Raw genomic sequence first — 24,155 nt, forward strand, 5'->3', positions numbered from 1 at the left:
CTAATGGCAGAACATGAAGAGTAACCAAAGAGCCCCTTGATGAGGGTGAAAAACCAGAGTGAAAATGCTGGCTTAAAACTCAACATTCAAAAAACTAAGAGTATGGCATCTGGACTCATCACCTAATGGCAAACAGGTGGGGGAAAAGTGGAAGCAGTAACAGATTTTATTCTCTTGGGCTCCAAAATCACTGTGGACAGTAACTGCAGCCATGAAATTAAAAGACACTTGGTCCTTGGAAGAAAAGCTATGACAAAACTAGACAGTGTATTAAAAAGTAGAGACATCTACTTTGTCAACAAAAGTCCATATAGTCAAAGCTATGGTTTTCCCAGTCATGTACGAATGTGAAAGTTGGACCATAATGAAGGCTGAGCACCGAAGAATTGAAGTTTTCAAATTGTGGTTCTGAAGAAGACTCTTAAGAGTCCCTTGGACTGCAAGTAGATCAAACCAGGCAATCCTAAAGGAAACTGACCCTGTATATTCATTGGAAGGACTGATGCTGAAGCTGAAACTCCAAAACTTTGGCCATCTGGGGTGCAGAGCCAACTCATTAGAAAACACCCTGATGTTGGGAAAGATTAAAGGCAGAAGGAGAAGGGGATGATAGAGGATGAGATGGTTAGATGGCATCAGCGACTCAATGGACATGAGTTTGAGCAAGCTCCAGGAGATGGTGAAGGACAGGCAAGCCTGGCTTGCTGCAGTCCATGGGGTCACAAAGAGTTGGGACACAATTGAATGGGTGAACAACAACAACAACTAGTAGCTCTTGTAGGTCTTCACAGAACTGTTCAACTTCATTGGCTTTAGTGGTTGGGGCATAGTCTTGGACTAGTGTGATGTTGAATGGTTTCCCTGGAAACAAATAGAGCTCATTCTGTCGTTTTTGAGGCTGCACCCAAGTAATGCATTTTGGACTCTTATTGACTATAAGGACTACTCCATTTATTCTAAGGAATTCTTGCCCACAGAAGCAGATAATTAAATTCGCCCATTCCCATCCATTTTAGTTCATCAACTGCTAAAATGACTATGTTCACTCTTGCCATCTCCTGAAATAAAAGTTTACTATTCTTCATAGTAAGTGTGTGCTTAGTTGCTAAATCGTGTTTGACTCTTTTGGGACCCCGTGGACCATAGTCTGCCAGGCTCCTCCGTTCAGAGGATTTTCTAGGCAAGAATACTGGAGTGGGTTGCCATTTCCTTCTCCAGGGGACCTTCCCAACCCAAAGATCAAGCCCGCAGCTCCTGCACTGCAGGTGGATTCTAAACTTTTCTTCAAAACACATCAATTTTTTTTACTAAACAGTTCATTTGTTACTTTAGGGTACTACTGCTATATCCTAATTAGAAATGTCTATCAAAAAATTCTAAGCCTGAGATGGCTGGATGGCATCACGGACTTGATGGACATGAGTCTGAGTGAACTCTGGGAGATGGTGATGAACAGGGAGGCCTGGCGTGCTGCGATTCATGGGGTCGCAAAGAGTCGGACATGACTGAGCGACTGAACTGAACTGAAGCAATAGTTAAAATTAAAGGTTGGCACTTAACCATTTGTGTGGAAAATTTATTCAGCTAGAAGAAATTTTCAATCAGTAACATAAATATTTGTGGCTAAAACTAATTAAAAAGCAATCAGAGCCTTCTTTCTTATGAGGATACAGTGTGAAAACTACAGCCATCTATGAACCAGGCAATGGGTTCTCATCAGACCCTGAATCTGTCAGCGTCATGACCTTGGACTTCCCAGCTATTAGAACAGTGGAAATAGGTATTTGTTGTTAAAGCCACTCAACCTCTGGTATTTTTGTTATAGCAGCCTGAGCAGACCAAGAGAGAACAGAAGTGGCTGACACCATCTCTTCTCTCTTTTTCTCTTGAAAGCAGCCTTGATGCCCAGAGTTCTGAATATTAATTTTTAACCATGAGGTATATTGTAAGAAGTCCAGAGTCTTGGCCTGGACTTTGATGCCAGCACCCTCTATTTCTAAACTTCCTGCTGTGAGGAAAAACTTAAACAAACAAAGAGAAATCCCTAACAAAATTACAACCACAAAAACAATCAGAGAAGGAATTCCCTGGTGGTCCAGTGGTTAGGACTTTATGTTTCCACTTCAGGGGGCACAGGTCTAATTCCTCGCTGGGGAACTAAGATCCTTCAAGCTGTGTGGAACAGTCAAAAAAAAGAGAGAGAGAGAGAGAGAATCATGGTGCTAACATGATTTTTAAGTAGTCTACAATATTCTGACAACAGTTTCAATGATCTTAATATTTCAATTTTTTAAATGCTTAAATATTTCTAGAATATCTAGTATGTATAGGACAATGTAGCCAAAATGTCTGTAATAACTATACTTAGGAGAAGTCAGTTTTTCTGTATATGCCTAAGTCAAAGGACTCACTGAAGAATTTTCTGGAAGTTGTAGCATAACTTGGTACCAGCAGTAAATAAGGACAATAACTTGAATGCACAAAAGAGAATTTCAAATAGCTAGCCTCGGCAATTTGACCTTTAGTATATTTATCTATCCACCAAACAACCGAACAAAAAATATCTAGTACCTACTGCACCCCAGTAATTTAGTGGGAGAATTAAAGCAATAGGTTAGTCAAACACAACACTGAAAGTACTATGAAAGGAGGATAGTATGCTATCAGTTCAGTTCAGTTCAGTCGTTCAGTTGTGTCTGACTCTTTGCGACCCCATGAATCGCAGCACGCCAGGCCTCCCTGTTCATCACCATCTCCCAGAGTTCACTCAGACTCATGTCCATCAAGTCCGTGATGCCATCCAGCCATCTCATCCTCGGTCGTCCCCTTCTCCTCCTGCCCCCAATCCCTCCCAGCACCAGAGTCTTTTCCAATGAGTCAACTCTTTGCATGAGGTAGCCAAAGTACTGGAGCTTCAGCTTTAGCATGATTCCTTCCAAAGAAATCCCAGGGTTGATCTCCTTCAGAATGGACTGGTTGGATCTCCTTGCAGTCCAAGGGACTCTCAAGACTCTTCTCCAACACCACAGTTCAAAAGCATCAATTCTTCGGCGCTCAGCCTTCTTCACGGTCCCGCTCTCACATCCATACATGACCACAGGAAAAACGATAGCTTTGACTAGACGGACCTTAGTCGGCAAAGTAATGTCTCTGCTTTTGAATATGCTATCTAGGTTAGTCATAACTTTTCTTCCAAGGAGTAAGCGTCTTTTAATTTCATGGCTGCAGTCACCATCTGCAGTGATTCTGGAGCCCAAAAATGCTATGGGAAGATATAAAATGGGTACAACCCATACTTCAGTGTCGTAAAAGGCATTCCAGAATTGAAACCTGAAACATGAATAATGGTAGCCAGGCAATCGAAGAGAAAAGAGAGTGCCATGCAAAGAGGCAGCTTTTAAGAAGGCCTGGAGAAACTACCTTTTACATAACAAACTCAAGGTGTTCAGTATGGCTCTAAAAGGAAAAGATTAGACTAGTAAAGTCAGTAGCAGCCAGACTACAAGGCCTTGTATGTTAGGAACTTTAGTCAATTCAAAAACAAGATTTTAGACAGACCCACTAAAGGCTTTTAAGTGTGGAAACGATCTGATCAGATTGCCATTTTGGAGAGATCCAGGCACAGTGTGGTGGACAGTGTATAGGCTGGCAATACAGGATGCAAATAGATCATTTATGGGACAGTTTGAGTTGCCCATTTATTTATTCAGAAATATTCAAAGGGTATTTCTTATGTGCCAGAGCTAGTATCCAGTTTGAATGAAAGAAGCTCCAGCTCTTCACAGTAGTAAGCTGTACTTTCAGAGTAGTAAAAATAGTTTTGAAAAGTAAAGAGATTCCAGATATATTTAGGAGTTAAAAACAAAAGAAGGCAGCAATGGGGATGAAGGAGAGAGAACAGTTAAGAATGATGACCTGGCTTCTGGCTAGGTAGACAGTGGTATCTACTCAGGAAGAGAATGAGCAAAGCAAGCTTGTAAGTTAAGTTCAGTTTTGGACATGTTGGGAGACATTCATGTCCAATAAGCAACAGTAATATGTATCTGAAACTCCAGAGAGAGAGATATGGACTTAAAAGGCTGTTCTTAGTAAGCTATCAGTTCCATAAAGGAAGAATTTTGTTTTACTCACCACTGTATCCCAATAGCCACAGTACCAGGCACACAGCTGGCCTTCAATAAATATCTGTTAAATGAATGAATGAAATACACTATTTTGCAATAGTCAACAAAATGGTCACCGAACTGATCAGAATGGATTATATGAGCTAGGCAGTGTACAGAGTGAGAACTTAAGGGGATCTTAGAAAAAGCACCAAAGAACACCATTGCTAACGAGAGTAAGAATAATCCACAGATAAGCAAGAGGAAAACCAAGAGATTTCAAAGTTAGAGAACCAAAATATAATGTTTCTTACAGAATAAGTGACCGAAAGAGACAAATGTTGCTAAGAAGTATGAGGAATAAGAGAGAAAAGAGAAGAAAGACATCTGAGAGGGTGATTCACTTTTGTGAATTTTCTTTTTTTTTCTTCTTTTTGGTTTTTGTTTTTTTGTTGAGGCTCACAGAACTTGGTCCTCCTACTAGGGATCAAACCTGTGCCACTGCAGTGAAAACATGGAGTTCTAACCACTTAGTGCCAGGGAATTCCTATCACCTTTGTGAATTTTCAAGAATATGAGGAGGAGAAATTCTAGTATGCCTAACATTTCATATCTAAATAATGACTCTACATATCTAAATAATGAGATGGACTGCTTAGCCTTTTATAAACTTGTTTGTTCTATCTAACATCCCTGCCTCTTTACTCTGTTATCACCTCACCTCTATTTCCTGTGTAACACGTATCACAATCTATAATTAACTGGTTTGTTGTTACAATATAAACTGTAAGAAAGGAAGGGCTACTTTTCTTGTCTGATCTGTTTGTGGACACATTCCCAGAGTCTAGAACAGTGCCTGGCTCAATAAATATTTCTTTTTTCTGATCATTCATATGTCCTGTTTATCTCCCTATGGGAATGGGATAGGGAAAAACTAAAAGATTATGGAGATTCCTCTCAGCCCTTAAAAAAATACCTGCAAGAAAAGCAAGTAAAAATACATTTTAGGGACTTCCCTGGCAGTTCACTGATTATGACTCCGTGCTTCCAATGCAGGGGGCGTGGCTTCTATCTTGGCTGAGAAACTAAGATCCCATGTGCTTCCTGGTGTGGCCAAAAAATAAATTTAAAAGAAACCAAGATTTTAAAAGAAAACATATTTTAAAGCATAGCAACAGAATCGAGAAACACAAAAATCCTAAATTTGTCCCCTACAGAGGATCTAATCAGTGGGAGTGCAAATTACAAGGAAAAAATTCTTCTTAGGCTCTATAATCCTAGTGGAGCAGGTAAGCAATCAGAAACAAGGTACCCTAAAATGTATGCAAGGCTAAAAAAAAAGTTGCCAGAGAAAACATTAAGTGGAGGGTAGTTTCTCAATCTCTGCATTTCAAAGCTTAAAATGGGAAAAATAATCCATTAAACTTTTATACCATAATCTTAAAAAAAAATTAGACAATTTTAACTGCTATGTAGAACTCAGGTTTAAATTTCTATTTATAGAAAAGTAGTTAAACTGCAATAATTTCTTCCTTTCCAGATGAGTGCCATTAGTTCACTATAAAAACATTAACTTACTCATCTTTATAACCAACACATGCTCTGCTCTAAAAAATTAATTAACAGACTTCCCTAGTAGTCCAGCGGTTAAGACTCTGTGCTTCCAGTGCAGAGGATGTGGGTTCAATCCCTGGTTGGAAAACTAACATTTCATATGCTATTCAGTACAGCAAAAAAAAAAAAAAAGGCAAAACACAAACTCAAATGGAATACTAGATATTAGAAAATGTTCTCCTACGTAAAGTTATGACTGTATGGTAGAATGCATTAATTTTTATAAGTACTTTTAAGTACTGAAGGGCAAAATGTCATAACATCTGCAATGTACTTTGAAATGGTTCACAATGTAAAAATATGTGTATGCATGTGTGTGTGTGTGTGTGTATGTGTGTGTGTGTGTAAAATCTGTTGCTGCTGTTCAGTCACCAAGTTGTGTCCACCTCTTAGTGATCTCACACACTGCAGCACACCAGACAGGCTTCCCTGTCCTTCATATCTCCTGGAGCTTGCTCAGACTCATGTCTGTTGAATTGGTGAGCTATCTAACCATCTCACCCTCTGCCACCCTCTTCTCCTTTCACCTTCGATCTTTCCCAACATCAGGGGCTTCTCCACTGAGTCGGCTCTTCATGTCAGGTGGCCAAAGTATTGGAGCTTCAGCATCAGTCCTTCCAACTGATTTCCTTACATTTAAGAATTTGATACATTTTATTTTTGTGCATGGTGTTAAGAGAACATTCTAATCTCATTCTTTTACATGTAACTGTCTAGTTTTCCCCCCACCATTTATTGAAGAGACTGTCTTTTCTCCACTGTATATTCTCGCCTCCTTTGTCATACACTAAGTGACAATTAACTGAATAGCAAGGAGAGATAAGAAAGCCTTCTTCGGTGATCAATGCAAAGAAAGAAATAAAGGGAAACAGTAGAATGGGAAAAATTAAAGATCTCTTCAAGAAAACTGGAGACACCAAGAGAACATTTCATGAAAATATGGGCACAATAAAGGACAGAAATGGTATGGACCTAACAGAAGCTGAAGATATTAAGAAGACATGGCAAGTATACACAGAAGAACTATACAAAAAAGATCTTCATGACTCAGATAACCATGATGGTGTGCACACTCACCTAGAGCCAGGCATCCTGGAGTGTGAAGTCAAGTGGACCTTAGGAAGCATCACTACAGTTAGTGGAGGTGATGGAATTTCAGTTGAGCTATTTCAAATCCTAAAAGATGATGCTGTGAAAGTGCTGCACTCAATAGGCAAGCAAATTCAGAAAACTCAGCGTGGCCACAGGACTGGAAATGCTCAAAATTCTCCAATCCAGGCTTCAACAGTACATGAACCGTGAACTTCCAGATGTTCAAGCTGGATTCAGAAAAGGCAGAGGAACAAGAGTTCAAATTGCCAACATCCGTTGGATCATAATAAAAGCAAGAGAGTTCCAGAAAAACATCTACTTTTGCTTTATTGACTAGGCCAAAGCTTTTGACTGTGTGGATCACAAACTGTGGAAAATTCTTCAAGAAATGGGAATACCAGACCACCTGACCTGCTTCCTGAGAAATCTGTATGCAGGTTAAGAACCAACAGTTAAAACCAGACGTGGAACAACAGACTGGTTCCAAATAGGGAAAGGAGTATGTCAAGGCTGTATATTGTCAGCCTGCTTATTTAACTTATATGCAGAGTACATCAAGTGAAATGCCACACTGGATGAAGCACAAGCTGGAATCAAGATTGCCAGGAGAAATATCAATAACCTCAGCTACGCAGATGACACCACCCTTATAGCAGAAACCAAAGAAGAACTAAAGAGCTTCTTGATGAAAGTGAAAGAGGAGAGTGAAAAAGTTGGCTTAAAACCCAACATTCAAAAAACTAAGATCATGGCATCCAGTTCCATCACTTAATGGCAAATAAATAGGAAAACGATGGAAACAGTGACAGACTTTATTTTCTGAGCTCTAAAATTACTGCAGATAGTGACTGCAGCCATGAAATTAAAAGGTACTTGCTCCTTGGAAGAAAAGCTATGACCAACCTAGACAGCATATTAAAAAGTAGAGACATTACTCTGCCAGCAAAGGTCCATCTTGTCAAAGCTATGGTTTTTCCAGTAGTCATGTATGGATGTGAGAGTTGGACTATAAAGAAAGCTGAGCACCAAAGAATTGATGCTTTTGAACTGTGGTGTTGGAGAAGACTCTTGGGAGTCCCTTGGACTGCAAGGAGATCCAACCAGTCCATCCTAAAGGAAATCAGTCCTGAATATTCATTGGAAGGACTGATGCTGAAGATGAAACTCCAAAACTTTGGCCACCTGATGCAAAGACTGACTCATTGGCAAAGACCCTGATGCTGGGAAAGATTGAAGGCAGGAGGAGAAGGGAAATATTGAAGGCAGAAGGAGAAGGGGAAGACAGAGGATGAGATGGTTGGATGGCATCACCAACTCAATGGACATGAGCTTGAGCAGGCTCCAGGAGTTGGTGATGGGCAGGGAAGCCTGGTGTGCTGCAGCCCATGGGGTTGCAAAAGTCAGACATGACTGAGCGACTGAAGTGAACTGACCATGGGTATGTGTGTGTTTATTTCTGGGCATTTTATCTTGTTTCACTGGTCTATATTTGTTTTTGTGCCAGTACCATACTCTTGATTACTGTACCATTACAGTATAGTCTGAAGTCGTTTTGAGTCACTTCAATCATGTCTGACTCTCTGCGACCCCATGGCTGTAGCCTGCCAGGCTTCTCTGTCCATGGCATTCTCTAGGCAACAACTGGAGTGGGCTGCCAAGCCCTCCTCCAGGAATCTTCCCGACTCAGGGATCAAACCCACATCTGCATTGGCAGGCAGGTTCTTTACCACTGATGCCACCTGGGAAGTCTGAAGTCGGGACCCTGATTTCTCCAGATTCATTTTTCTTTCTCAGGATTGCTTTGGCTATTTGGGGTCTTTTGTGTTTCCATATAAATTTTAGAATTTGTTGTTCTAGTTCTGTTAAAAGTGTCAGTGATAATTTGATATAAATTGCATTAAATCAAAAGATCACCTTAGGAAGTATAGTCATTTTGACAATATTGATTTTTCCAATCCCCAAACACAGTATATCCTTCCATCTGTTTCTGCTATCTCCAACTACTTTCATCAGTGTCTTATACTTTTCAAAATACAAGTCTTTGGACTCCTAAGGTAGGTTTATTTCCAGGTATTACGTTCTTTTTGATGTGACGGTAAAAGATTGCTTCCTTGGTTTTTCTTTCTGATCTTTTGATGTTAGTATATAGAAATGCAAGAGATTTGCATATTAATTTTGAATCCTACAACTTTACCAAATTCACTGATGAGCCCTAGTGTTTTTTCTGGTAGCATCTTTAGGATGTTCTGTGTATAGTATCATGTATATCAAACAGTAACAATTTTACTACTTCTTTTCCAATTTATATTACTTTTATTTCTTTCTCTTGATTGCCGTGGCTACGACTTCCAAAACTGTGTTAAATAAAAGTGGTGACAATGGACATTCTTGCCTTGCTCCCAATCTTAGAAGCAATGAATTCAGCTTTTCATCACTGAGAATGATGTCAGCAATGGGTTTGTCATATATGGCCTTTATTATGGCCTCTATTCCCACTTTCTAGAGAGCTCTTATCATAAACGGGTGTTGAATTCTATCAAAAGCTTTTTCTGCACCTACTGAAATGATCATATGCTTTCTTTTTATTCTCACTTTGTTAATGTGGTGTATCACACTGATTGATTTGTGGATACTTAAGAATCCTTGCATCTCTGGGATAAATCCCACTTGATCATGGTGAATGACTCTTTTAATGTCTTGTTGAATTCAGTTTGCTAGTATTTTGCTGAGGATTTTTGCATCTATATTCATCACTATCAGTTCAGTTCAGTTTCTCAGTTGTGTCCAACTCTGCAACCCCCATGGACTGCAGCACACCAGGCTTCCCTGTTTATCAACAACTCCCAGAGCCTGCTCAAGCTCATGTCCATCGAGTCAGTGATACCATCCAACCATCTCACCCTCTGTCATCAGTATAATTGGCCTATAATCTTTTCTTTTGTTATCTTTGGTTTTGGTATCAGGCTGATGGTGGCCTCACAGAATCAGCATGGCAGTATTCCTTCCTCTGTAATTTTTTTATAACAGTTTCAGAAGGATAGGTGTTAACTCTTCTCTAAATGTCTGATAGAATTCACCTGTGAAGCCTTCTGGTCCTGGACATTTGTTTGCTGGAAATTTTTTAACCACTGTTTCAATTTCAGTACTTGTGAATCATCTGTTGACATTTTCTATTTCTTCTTGGTTCAGTCTTGGAAGGTTGTACCTAAGAATCTGTCCATTTCTTCTAGGCGGTCCATTTTATTGGCACATAGTTGTTTGTAGTAGTGTCTTATGATCCTTTGTATCTCTGTGTTGTCAGTTGTAACTTCTCCTTTTTCATTTCTAGTTTTATTGATGTGAGTCCTTTCCTTTATTCTTGATGAGCTTGGCTAGAGGTTTATCAATTTTGCTTATCTTCTTAAAGAATCAGCTTTTAATTTCATTGATCTTTGCTACTGTTTTCATCTTTATTTCATTTATTTCTGCTCTGATTTTTGTGTAATTTTTTTCCTTCTACTAAATTTGGGCTTTCTCTAGATGCTTTAGGGGTTCCTCTTTCTCTAGATGCTTTAGGGGTAAGGTTAGTCTGTTTATTTGAGATATTTCTTGTTTCCTAAGGTAAGATGGTATTGCTATAAATGTCCCCCTTAGAACTCCTTTTGCTGTATCCCCAAAGTGTCGGACCATCATGTTTTCATTGTCATTTGTCTCTAGCTATCTTTTTATTTCCTCTTTGATTTCTTTAGTGATCCATTAGCTGTTCGGTGACATATGTTTAGCCTCCATGTGTTTGTGTGTTTTTTTTAGTTTCTTCCCCTGTAATTGATTTCTAATCCCACAGCATTGTGGTCAGATAAGATACTTGATATAATTTCACTTTTCTTAATAAAGTTATCGAGGCTTGATTTGTGGCCCAAGATATGATCTGTCCTGGACAATGTTCCATGTGCACTTGAGAAGAAAGTGTATTTAGCAGCTTTCAGATGGAATATTCTTTAAATATCAGTAAAGTCCATCTGATCTAATGTGTCATTTAAGATCTGTGTTTCCTGATTTTCTGTGTGGATGATCTGTTTCTTGATGAGAGCGAGTTATTAAAATCTCCCCAAATTATTGTTTTTCTGCTGATTTTTCCTTTTACGACTGTTAGTATTTGCCATAGATATTGAGGTATTCCTATGTTGGATACACACATATACATATATACAATTGTTATATCTTCTTCTTGTATTGATCTTTTGATCATTATATAGTATCCTTCTTTGTCTCCTGTAACATTCTTTATTTTGAAATTTATTTTGTCTGATATGGGTACTGCTACTCCAGCTTTCTTTTATTTCCATTTGCATGGATACTTTTTTCTATCCCCTCACTTTCAGTATGTAGGCACCAGAAGTCTTGAGTGAATTCCACGGCCTTGTACTGAAGCTAATAACTAAATATCACTGGCCAAAATTTCAAAAATTATAGAATTCAAACACATATATTTTAAAATATCACCTTTTTTGATAGACACATTACATACATTATTAAACTGCTTCTATGCTTATATTTCTTATCTCAACCTAGAAATTTAGGTAATAGCTACATTCTTTGTAAGTGCTGAGCACAGCAAAAAAAAAAAAAAAACAGGCGTTTTTAAAATAACCATTAGTCAAGGGAACAAAAGAAAATGTATTTGGCTACATTACTGTAATACTAGTTCTCCTGGGAACCAAAAGTATTTAAGTACATAGTGTGTAGTTAAAGGTAAGCTAAGGAATCCAAGAAACTCACTCACCAAACACAGGCACAGAATTGGATCAGTGATCTGTGTCATATACCACAGTAATCTAGTAAGTAGTTTTTACTCAACTAATTCATCCTGGTACCTTGGCCATTTTCATAGTCTCTTTTGTGATTTTAAATAAGTAAAATGTGAATGTCACTATCCCAGGGACACATAACAGATACTAAGATACTTAAATTCAGAAATCTCTGAAAGGTAAATGGTAAACTGTTAGCTCCTCAGTTGTATCTGACTCTTTGCAACCCTACAGACTAGCTTGCCAGGCTCCTCTGTCCATGGAATTTTCCAGGCAAGAATACTAGAGTGGATTGCGATTCCCTTCTCCAGGGGATCTTCCTGACCCAGGGATCAAACCTGGGTCTCCTGCTGCAGGCAGATTCTTTACCATCTGAGCCACCAAGAAATCCTGAAGGTAAATGGTAAGATCTATCTTAATAGCTAAACAATAATTATCTCTGATTACCATTTCAAAAGGTGACATACACACCCTCTCATCAAAGTAAGCAAGAAGAACAGACTGTTCATTTCAGAAAGTGCCTGGAAGTAGGGACTGACGGGCAAGGACATATCTACTCTGACAAGGGGCAGTGTGAAGCTTATTTCAATAGTTCAGAAAAAAAAAAAAGGTATTTTCAAAATATGAAAATACGTATTTTTTAAATGTACTGGTTTTATGTATAAATTCATTTGCATATACAGAGATCAATGAAGCACTAAAGTGTATTTTGAGCATTCTAAAACTTAGGTTTAAAGAAGTTAAGATGTAACAGTCCAAAAAGCTGTTGACCCTTGCTGTAACTAAACCAAGAGAGAGAAATGAAGTCAGCATCTCAGTTATCCTTGGACCAAAAATCTTTAGTTCCCTAAAGATACCACAAGATACTGGTTTTAAAAACCACTGGATTTCTTGGATTCCTTAGCTCACCTTCCTTGGTAGCTCCATGGAAAAGATTCTGCCTGCCAATGAAGGAGATACGGGTTCGATCCCTGATGCAGGAAGATCCCACATGCCACAGAACAGCTAAGCCTGTGTGCCACAACTACTGAGCCTGTGCTCTAGAGCCCAGGAGCCCTACTGAAGTCCACACGCCCTAGAGCCCGTGCTCCATGACAAAAGAAGCCACAGCAATGAGAAGCCTGCACACCACAACTAGAGAACAGCCCCACTCGTCCATGCAGCAACAACCACCCAGCACAGCCAAACATAAATAAATAAGATTAAAATAAAAAAACACTGAACAAGTGGTTTGAAAACTTCATGTCAAATGTTCAATGGACCAGCAAATTGCTCTGTACTAACAGATCATCTGTGCATATAAATAAACCACCATTCCACTACTGCTCCACTGTAGTGAAATAAAACCTACTTTTACAATTATTATTATTTGCCTCACTGTGCAGTATGGAAGCTCTTAGTCCCTCCCTCCCCCACAACCAAGGATCAAACCCATGCCCCTGTAGTGGAAGCTCAGAGTTCTAACCACTGGACCACCAGGGGATTCCCAAAACCTACTTAATAGCAAATTAAATTCCTTTTGATACCAGAGTAATAGAATTAAAACTAAAGAACCATCATAAATATCAATTCAAATAACAACTTTGCCAAAGAAACAAAATAAACAATGTTGAAGCAAATATGGAATTTCTGTTTTTAAGATCCTAAGTCCTCAACAAATATAAGCTCAAGTATTCAAAATTACTCTTCACTCCTGTTTTGAACTGAAAAGACTTCAAATATTCCTAAGTGTTTATTGAAGAAGTTAACTTTCACTGTAAATTATTTCACAAACAAAAATTAATTTCCTTAGCATTTTTGAATAAAATATTTTTATGGGGACTTCCCTGGTGGTCCAGTGGCTGAGGCTCCTCACTCCCAATGCAGGGGGCCTTGGTTCAATCCCTCGTTAGGGAGTGTGATCCCACATGCTGCAATTACAGATCCTGCATGACGCAACTAAGACCAGGCACAGCCTCAATAAATAAATTTTAATTTTAAAAAATAATATATTCTCATGAAAGAATGAGAACTACAACATCAATATCCACACCTGCCTTCCTGCCCACAAATCTTATCATTCACTCTCATGTGCACAGACTTGCAAAGAAAACAACCTGATTACAAGTCTTCATATGCTGTGCTGCACTTAGAGGCTCAGTTGTGTCGCACTCTGCGACCCCATGGACTGCAGCCTGCCAGGCTCCTCGGTCCACGGGGATTCTCTAAGCAAGAATACTGGAGTAGACTGCCACGCCCTCCTCTGGGGATCTTCCCAACCCAGGGATCAAACCCAGGTCTCCCACATTGCAGGTGAGTTCTTCACCGTCTGAGCCACCAGGGAAGCCCATGAATACTGGAGTGGGTAGCCTATCCCTTCTCCAGGGGATTTCCTGACCCAGGAATCAAACTGGGGTCTCCTGCATTGCAGGAGGATTCTTTACCAGCTGAGCTACCAGGGAAGCCCATAAGTCTTCATATAAAACATCAATTGTTACTGCTTTAAGTGCTGATTCATTGGAAAAAACTTAATTAGAAAATTCTCAAAAAAAAAAAAAAAAGAAAGAAAATTCTCAGTAATATCCCTCACCTATGCATTTAATCACTTCATTTTAGACAAAAACCCACAGAAAAGCAGTCCTAAAAAAATCACATAATCACACCACCTTCTTCCCAGCAAAGATATTCTGTCTTCATATATGCTTCTACTACTCAAGGAGGATGAAGAGGGAACATCTTCATTTTTATGTGCAATCTCCCTCCAGTCAATCACGCTAAACTCTCACTTTAAAACTAAATTCGCTATGTGTAACTGGATCACTTTGCTATACATCTGAAATTAACACAGCACTGCAAATCAACTATACTTCAATAAAAAAATTCTAAAACGAATTTCTTAAGTTTTCTTTAATTCATTTGCCTATTTCAGGGAAATTTTTTTTAATTACTCAAAACAAATCATGTGTATTCTAAAAGAATCAGAATTTACACAAACATAAAAAACACTAACATATTCTTCCTAAGAATAACATCTCTCTCTAGATTTTTTTTTTTTTTTGGTCTGTGTCACACAACTTGTGAACTGTTTTTTTAATCACTGATTTAACAGATCAATTGTTCATAGATTCACAGGTTTACCTTGGATAGAGTAGACAGGAAATGTTGAGCTGAAAAAGTGAAATTTAAGCTGAGTCAAAAGTAAGGAGCTAGTCAGGATGAAGCTCTGAGGGAAAAGTATTCTAGGCCAAGGGGGTGAAGGCATCAGACAGTACTTGGTTAAATGGAAAAATATATATATGGTTGGGGACTTCGCTGGTGGTCCAGTGGCTAAAGCTTCGTGCTCCCAATGCAGGGGACCAGGGTTACATCCCTGGTCAGGGAACTAGATCCCACATGCCTCAATAAAGTCAAAGATCTCGTGTGCCACAACTAAGACCTGGCACACACATAAATAAATATTTTAAATATACACTGTTGTTGTTCAGTCGCTAAGTCATACTAGATTGTTGGCAACCCCACGGACCACAGAATGCCAGGTTCTCCAGCCCTTCATTATCTCCTGGATTCGCTCAAATTCAAGTTGATTGAGTCATTGCTGCCATCCTACCAGCACATCCGCTGTCGCCCCCTTCTCCTCAAGCCCTCAATTCTTCCCCAGCATCAGGGTCTTTTCTATCGAGTCCATGCCCTCGCATCAGGGAGTCGAAATGTTAGAGCCGCACCATCAGTCCTTCCAATCAAGGGTGATTTCCTTTAGGACTGACTGGTTTGATCTTGCTGCCCAAGGGACTCTCAACAGTCTTCTCCAGCATCACAATTTAAAAGCATCAATTCTTCAGCGCTCAGCCTTCCTTATGGTTCAGCTCTCACATCCATACATCACTACGGGAAAAACCACAGCTTTGACTACATATATATATGGCTGGAGCAGGGAGCCCAAAGGGGAGAGTGGTAAGCTATAAAATGAGATTTCTTGACTAGGATTTGAAGCTGGTTATAAATCTATATAAAATCAGCCCTTCTTCAGATTATTTTTATAGACTCAAAACCAGCAGGTTAACTCGTCACAACAAATTCAAATTAAAGCAAAGAAAAAGACAGACGGTATTCAAATTAAGTACTATCATTATAATAAAGATTACATTTCCTATTTAAAGGCCACAAAACTTAGAGAAAATTAAACACAGAATCATTTCTGCAAATTTACCTAAGAGAGACTGAATTTCTGAGTACTTGGGTAAAACTTGATCTATGATCTTACATGAAAACTGGTAACAAGACGACTTTACATTTGTGGTCATCTAGCCATCAACCTTCTTAGTCTCAGGTCATGCTTCATTACATAGAACTTACCGGTACCTTTGAAAAAGCATCAATTACAAAAGAAGTCATTGGATATCCACTTTTTACATGTCATTTACTTAAGAAATTAATATATAATCCAGAGTCTAGCAGCTTAGTCAGTTGTATTTTCAGATTCTGCAACCTGTGGCAGATGGTTTTCCTGGCATGTGTGACCCTGGCATTTTGCCCATGTTTACATGGACTGACAGGAGTTTAAGGCTGATGGGAGTAATTTCTTGCTTTTTAAAATTATGTATTTCTTTACTTATGGCTATCCTGGGTCTCTGCTGCTGTGTGTGGGCTTTCTTTAGTTGCAACGAGCTGGGTGAGGGGAACAAGTCTTCCTTGGGGTGCAGGTTTCTCACTGCAGTGGCTTCTCTTGTTGCAGAGCACAGGCTCTAGGGTGTGCGGGCTTCATTAGTTGTCAAGCGTACAGGCTTAGTTGCCCCACGCCATGTGGAATGTTTTTAGAACACAGATCAAACCTCTGTCCCCTGCATTTTCAGACAGACTCTTAACCACTGGAGCACCAGGGAAGTCCAACAATTTCTTTTATCTGTGATAATAAAGTCATGCCGGGCCTGTTCCTCACCTGTGTGTATATTCGGTTAATTCCACAGTCTTCCCATGTACATCCATAAAATAGCAAAGGCCTCTCTGAGCATGAAGACATGGCAAGTCATCTCAGGAGTGGTACATAAGCTCCATTCCATAAAGAGTGCTAGTAAACTAGTGGAAATTGTGATTTCATCCTTAGATTTTCTTTTCCAACCTTTCCTTCCATATATACTTGGAAATACTTTTGAAATAAAGTCAGTTTTGTTTGGCAAATTCAATAGCATCCCTTTGAGACAAATGGATCGCAAAATCAGAACTAAAAAGCATCATGCAGTCAAAGTTAAGGAAAACAACAACTATTTGACCTCATACAAAGGTATTAAGTAAAAAAAGTTTACATGGTGGTACTATTTCGTGTCAGGAAATGAGCTGCACATCTTTAAAACTTTTCAAGTATTTCTGAAAGACAGTATGTCATTCCTTCAATAATTAGTAATTTAGCTTCCTTCTATCACCATATATTTACCCAGGTTTGCTAGACGCTCAGGAAACAAAGATGAACAGGACACTTCACCTACATCAGATAAATTCCACAGAAATAATGCCAACATATCCTGAAAGCTAGAATCTTTGACCACCTCAAGAAGTTAAACACCTATCACTTGCACTCCAGAGCTCCAAAAGGCTCAAAGTCAAGGTTGGGGCACCGAGGTCACTAAAGTTAAAAGCTGAGGTATTACAAAGTTAAATGCTGGCCAAGTGCAGTCTCTGAAAAGAGTTGCCAACTGTCACCCACACCTCTTTAACCCGTCCCCTACCACTTCCCCGTCCTTTTTGTAAATAGTTTTTAAAGGGAACTGTCCAAGGTTACCACCTGACAAGGAAGAGTGCATTGATGTGGTATACCAATAAAATAAAATTGTATACTCTCCATATTTACAGAGTATTCCCATACAACATCTAAGTGTCGACAAAGTCTCAACCAAGGCAATATAACACATAAAATAAAACTTCCTCAGTAGGGTTAAAATATCAAGAAACTGACCGAAAGAGGAAGATACCAAACTTCCCAAAGCAGCAACCCCCAGGAAAGGTACTGGAACCAGCGGAAGTTACATATCCAGGACAGTTGTTTAAAGGCGCTCCACCCACCCCAAGGTAAAAGTTTGAAACGCCGTCTGACTACCCCCACGGTGGTCGGAAACTTCCCTAAACTACAAGAGGCAAGCAGATACCCTAAAATACCGCTCTCAGCCAACCCCAGGTGCCCTCAGGCCAGGCTGTGGCTTCCTCCCCAGGCCTTCTTCCCCCATCTCACTCTCTTCTCCAGGACACTCACCCATCTCCCTGGGCGTCCAATGCTGGCCGGGGGTACTGGGGCCTCTCGGCCGCCAGGCTCATTCCGACGAGCCTCGGACTTAGGCCTGCCCCAAGGAGGCCGACGCGCCTCCCCTCCGAGACGGAGCGCGACCCCCCGGCCCTCGGGCCCGGCCCTCACCCTCCCCTCTGGCCGGCCTCACCTCCTCTGCGTGCTTGCGCAGCGCCTTCTCTCGCTCGTACTGGGTGATGAGCTGCTCGTTGTCGTCCCGGAGCAGCTCCAGCTCCACCTGGTGCTCTTGGTCCTGCGCGAACACCGAGTCCAGGTTCTCCAGCACGGCTACCACCAGTGGCATCAGCTCCTTGACCACCTCCTCGTCGTAGCGCCCGATGAGCCGCTCGAACTCGCGGTAGATGGAGCCGGCCAGGCCGGACACCCGCTCCGACATCACGGCCCCGGAGCCGCCGGGCTCCTCCTGGTACACCACACCGTCCTCCAGCTCCATGGTGGCGGGCTGCCCGCCGGCCGGGGGCGTCTCCGGCTGAGGTGGCGACACGGGCCCGCACGGGACGGGGCCGCTGCGGCTGGAGCTGGGGCTGGGCCCGGCGGGGTGGGGGCCCGAGCCGGAGGAGGGGAGGGGTGAAGGGAGCGTATTCAGCCCAACCGCCGCTGCACCAACTGCCGGGGCGGCCGGGCTGCGCGCGCCACACGTCACTGAAGGGGCGGGATCCGCCCGTGTCGGCCCGTAGGGCGGGACCCCGCAGGAGGCCAGGCGCGGTCGGGGGCGGGGCCAATGCAGCACCCTGCGCCAGCGGAGGCGGCGTTGCGTCAATACTGGGCGCCGCGCGGACGTCGTGTAAGCCAATGGGAAAGACTGCGATAGGAGGGTGGTGAGAAGTACCCACCCCAGGCGCGATTTGCGGGGCGAGCCCCAAAGGAAACCGAGGGTTTCTGGAAGAGTGATTAGCAGTCCAGAATAGCTAACATTTTATTAGTTTTAACAGCGCGCAAAGGGCTTTCATATTTGGGCCTCGTCACAGGCTTGGTGCGGTAGACGTTTTGGCCTTCGTTTCACAGACGCGGAAAGTAGGCCTGGAGAAGTTAATGGTTCATTCAAGGTCACGCAGCTAGAACGGGAAGGAGGCCGATCAGGGACTCAAAGCAGTTCTAAGAATTTGAGAATTCCGGACTCAGAGCAGTGGAAAACAGGGAAAGGGAAAGCAACCTTAACGGGGACAAGGTCCGCCTCAGTAATAAGGTGGTCTTGAATAGGGAAGAATTATTTGGGGTTAAGACAGTAAGGTTAGCCTTAAACAGAGAACGTGCAAAGCATCCTGGAGAAGAGTAAAACAAACTCCATAATCTTGCACTTTCCCAAACACTAGTTTTTCTCCTCACGGACTACTTGGGAAAGTGGTATTTCCTGGCTCCAAGCACCCTCCTTTCCTCTAATCTCTAAGCAGGACAGGCTAACGTGGGGTGGAGAGTAGAGGAGGAAAGAGGTGGAGTCACTAGGATGAGTAAGTCCGGTGGTACGTGAGGTCTCTCGCCGGCTGGTAGAAAATCACGTGTGGGGAATGACAACACCCAAACCTCGGGCTGGCTGAGTCAAGGATCACTTCCTGGTGTTCTGACCAGGAACAAATAGGGCAGAAAATACACCCCAAAGCCCGTGATCTCCGCGGCAGGTGACGGAAGAGTACTGTCGCCTCAACTCCTGTAAGAATAGGGCCAGGGAAGGCAAGATTTGAGTAAACAATGGTTCAGTGGGGAATCAGCTACTTCCCAGGATCATAAAAACCCTCAATTTGGTATTTACAAATTCAAGTTCTCTAAGTACGAACTAGTTCTCCAAAGTCTCCCAATCTGTACCCAACCAGAGACCCACAAAAGCAGTAAGGAGGTGCAAAACTTAGCCTTACAAGGACACACACGTGATTGAATTTGTGGCCTGTACTGTCCCCCTTTCGCACCCCCACCAAGCAGTCACCTCTTATTATTTGTGTATATGTGTAGGTCTTAGATTTGCCGATCAGCTAGTTGGATATGTGCCCCAAATGCCCTTTCTTTCTAAAGCTCGCATTTAAAAACCGGGAACTAATCTTGCTCTGGATCTATTTTTTCTTTTCTTTTTTCTCTCCTAAGGACTCTTACTTGGGCACCTATATTTATGCCTCTCTCTCTCTCTCTCTCTCTCTCTCTATATATATATATATATATATATATATATATGTATACACCTATATATATGCCTCTGTTTTCCTAGAAGTCCGAGGAGCAGAAAAACTTAGGGCAAGACTTTACTTTGTCTTTCCACACTACTATCATACACATCAGAAACTTAAGAGGGAAAAAATTGATATTCAGGTCTAAGATTATAACAAAGTCTTAATAGTAAGTGTGCTTAAGTATAAATTCAACATAGAAATATATGAGATACATATTTATATATTGCTTCCCAGATGGTGCTAGTGGTAAAGAACCCACCGCCAATGCAGGAAACAGGCGCAGGTTCAATCCCTGGGTCAGGAAGATCCCCTGGAGAAGGAAATGGCAACCCACTCCAGTATTCTTGCCTGGAGAATCCCATGGACAGAGGAGCCTAGTAGGCTACAGCCTGTAATGTTGTGGAGAGTTGGACAGGACTGAAGCGATTTAGCACGCACATGTATATGTACTAATTTTAAGCTTCTGCTAGCTCAGTGATCACATTTGTTTGAAACAACATTCTGCCAAATATCTATCAATTCTTGAATTAAAATATTATATATGCATATAATTAAATATTTATTATTCAACAACAAAAAGAAATGAAGTACATATTACAACATGGAAATATTGAACCTTGAAAATATTCTAAGTAAAAGAAGCCAGTCACAAAGGACCACGTGAAAGATCGGTGGTTGCCTCAGGCCGGCTGGTGGAACAAGGGAAAATAAGAGTGAATGCTAAAGGGGATGGGTTTCTTTTGGGTCTAATGAAAATGTTCTAAAATTGATTATGGTGATAGATAATATACTAATATACTATATTATGATACTAATTATATATATTATTGGCTCAGCTGGTAAAGAATCCGCCTGCAATGCGGGAGACCTGGGTTTGATCCCTGGGTTGGGAAGATCCCCTGGAGAAGGGAAAGGCTACCCACTCCAGTATTCTCCATGGAGTCACAGAGTTGGACATGACTGAGCAACTTTCACTTTTTTTTCACTTTCTATACTAATATATGTAGCGACTGAACTGAACTAATATAGACAGTATACTAATACTCTGAATTAAGTCATTGAATTGTACACTGTAAATGGTTTAATTATTTATGTGCATGGGTACTAATTCGCTTCAGTTGTGTCTGACTTTTTGCAACCCCATGGACTGTAGCCCATCAGGCTCCTCTGTTCATGGGATTCTCCAGGCAACAATATTAGAGTGGGTTGCCATACTCTCTTCCAGGGGATCTTCCAGACCCAGCAATCAAACCAGCATGTCCTGTGGCTCCTGCATTTCAGGCATGTTCTTTACCGATGAACCACCAGGGAAGACCAGTTTAATTATATAGTGTATGAATTGTATTTCAGTAAAGCTGTTAAAACTAAATGAAATTTATGGCTATAATAACTTTATTCTAACCCAATAGAATTACATAATTTAGTGTGACAAAGTGGAAAGAAAACAGTTTTTAAATTGGGAATCTTATACTCTTAGTATGGACTGGTCATTTTGAAGAACTTAGGCCAGAAACAAAAAAGTTACTGGTTAAGAATCCACATGGAAGTTCCAGTTCAGGCCCTTCGCCCGCCTCCCTCGGCCCTCACTATGACTAGCAGCCATGGTGCTGGGTCTGCGGCAGCAGCAGCAGCAGTGAATCAGAATGCGTCCTACTTGAGATTTCAAGAGTTTTGAATACTAGATTAGATATGGAAACTCTGTCTATATGTGTGCGGCTTTGTGAACAAGGAATTAACCCAGAAGCTTTATTATCAGTTATTAAGGAAATTCGCAAGGCCACAGAAGCCTTAAAGGCTGCTGAAAATATGACAAGCTGACTTTCTGAAGAAATCCTGATGGGCTATGTCAAGCTGTGTAAGAAGATTGAAGATTGCATTGTAGTCAAGAACATATGACTAACAATGAAATCACTGCATGTAGCAATGTGGAAACATTGTCCTTTTAAAAAGAATTATAAAACCATAGCTTTATAAATTGGTGGAAAGTGGCTCACAGAGAAAACTATCAGTTGTGTTTACATCACATCTTTTTTTTTTTCTTTAACCGCTCTAATGCTTTGGCATTGCTGTGTTCATATTTATGTATTCCTAATTTATAGCTCTGATAGCTTTAATTTTCTAAGCAATCTTTCAGATGTGCACATCTGCTGTGCCTGGGTGAACTATAGTGAAACCCATCAGCAGTAATGTTGTAGTTAAGACTTGTTGACATTTCCATTATAAACTTAAATTTTGAATTGTTTAAGCAAAATTACTGTGGATTTATGTTGTATTAGGCTGAAAGTTGACAGAATTTCCACTACCATGTGTGGATTTTTTATTTAGATTTATCATGCGTATCAGAATCTTGTTTTTTATAAGAACATAGAAAACGTGTTGTTAATCTGCTCTTTAACAAAGAATATTTCTTTTTTTAAACATAAAGTTTGAGTGGCAGTTAATAGTGTGACCCAGATCATATTAATATTGATTAAAAAGTAAAACTTTTAGAAAACTTAGATTTTTAAAGGTAATGACAGAGCTTAGCTTAGTATTATTTGTCATTTGATTCATTTAAATTTAGGGAAGATATTAATTGAGAATGTTTTTCTAGGTTTTTAATTCACAATGAAACAATTCCAACATGAAAAGTCTTTTTACTTTTGTTAAATAAAAATAATTTGAGTGCTTACTTAATAAAATACCTTGAGTGGTTATCTAGTAAATCACCAAACAGGTGGTGACATTCAATAAATAATGTTACTATTTTCTGAAGGAATAAAGATTTCCAGTCATTAAACAAAAAATAATCACGTTTTCTGCATCAGGAATTCTGGATATGGCTTTCTAAGATCATTTTTGTGTGTCATTATTTTTACCCTTTAAGTTTTAACTAACTGAAGTGATGGTTCAAAATAAAGTTTAGAAAACTTAGGATAATATGGTTTCTGTTCCTCTAACAGAATCTCCATGAACTATTTTTTCCCAAGACTACTACAAATTGAATCTGATTTTTTAAGATTGTGTTACCTTTCCAGTTGAATGATAGTACAAGCATATACTCTTTGGTAGCATATTTTGTTCTTCAAACAAACTAAAGTGATTTTAATAAGGCTTAATAATATTTAATGGCAACCTTCTGTTCTATTTTAAAAATCTAGTCTTTTGACCACCTTGACTTTTGAATGGTGGCATCTTTACCAAATACACTGAACATCTGTTATAGGGAGAACAGTTTGGGAGACAATAAAGGTTTTGATTTTAAGTTATCTATATGATTCAAAAACATTGCAAATACTGTATGTTGTTACTTATATAAAATCAGAAAGAACATACTCTTGTCAAGCTCCAAAATTTGTATACACTTTTAGGTCATAAGAGTTAATAGTTTTATTTATAACTTTGTAGATTATGTTATTTATGTATGAAACAAAGCAGGAAAATATATTGAGAAGGAGTTCTGTTTACAGAGGACTTTAATGTGTTACATTTCTTAAATGTAAACATGTATTTTTAATGCATACTTAAGTAATACTTAAGGAAACCAAACAAAGTAATGATACAGTTGCATTGTTGCGCATGTTGTCAGTGTCCAAAATAAAACCATTTTGGCGATTAAAAAAAAAATCTACCTGGAAATGCAGGGGGTGCAGAGTTCATTCCCTGGTGAAGGAACTAAGATTCCACGAACTGTGCAGAAACTAAGACCACTTGCTGTAGCTACTGGAGAAGGAAATGGCAACCCACTCCAGTGTTCTTGCCTGGAGAATCCCAGGGACAGGGGAGCCTGGTGGGCTACCGTCTATGGGGTCGCAAAGAGTCGGACATGACTGAAGCGACTTAGCAGCAGTAGCAGCAGCTACAGCTACTGAGCCCGCTTGCCACAACTAAAGAGTCAGCACACCACAATGAAAGATCCCTGATGCAGTCATATAAATAAACACTTAAACACACACACACAAAGCTAATAGTCACTGAGTACCTACTGGGTGCCAGTGGCTGTGATAAGGACTGTTAAGAACTGTGAGCCTCAACTTCTTCATCTCTATGAAGAGGTGTATTACAGAAACTAGAAAGATTTCTTGCAGTTAAGTCCTATGATTCTGGTTTGTAGGTGGGAATGAAAGACAGGAGAGAGGGCCTTGAGATTGAG

General features: G+C 40.3%; 1 protein-coding gene and 1 pseudogene across 5 annotated transcripts in view; one reads left to right on the forward strand and one right to left on the reverse strand.

Annotated features, from left to right (window-relative positions):
• The window catches only part of SPAG9 (sperm associated antigen 9), a 153,528-nt gene extending 135,033 nt beyond the window's left edge, over nt 1-18,495 (reverse strand). For 4 of the 5 annotated variants that reach the window (XM_040245676.1, XM_040245675.1, XM_040245673.1 and 1 more), the window contains exon 1: nt 17,998-18,495. In XM_040245676.1, the coding sequence (XP_040101610.1) occupies nt 17,998-18,300 (303 nt within the window). In that variant the 5' untranslated portion in view covers nt 18,301-18,495. The remainder of the gene's footprint in view (nt 1-17,997) is intronic. The other variant, XM_040245677.1, reaches the window with a different exon arrangement.
• A 3,116-nt stretch (nt 18,496-21,611) lies between these two features.
• Nucleotides 21,612-23,629, forward strand: LOC120867352 (annotated as a pseudogene).
• Nucleotides 23,630-24,155: the final 526 nt, after the last annotated feature.

Source organism: Oryx dammah, unplaced genomic scaffold (genome assembly GCF_014754425.2).
Source record: "Oryx dammah isolate SB20612 unplaced genomic scaffold, SCBI_Odam_1.1 HiC_scaffold_8, whole genome shotgun sequence".
Classification (NCBI taxonomy): domain Eukaryota; kingdom Metazoa; phylum Chordata; class Mammalia; order Artiodactyla; family Bovidae; genus Oryx; species Oryx dammah.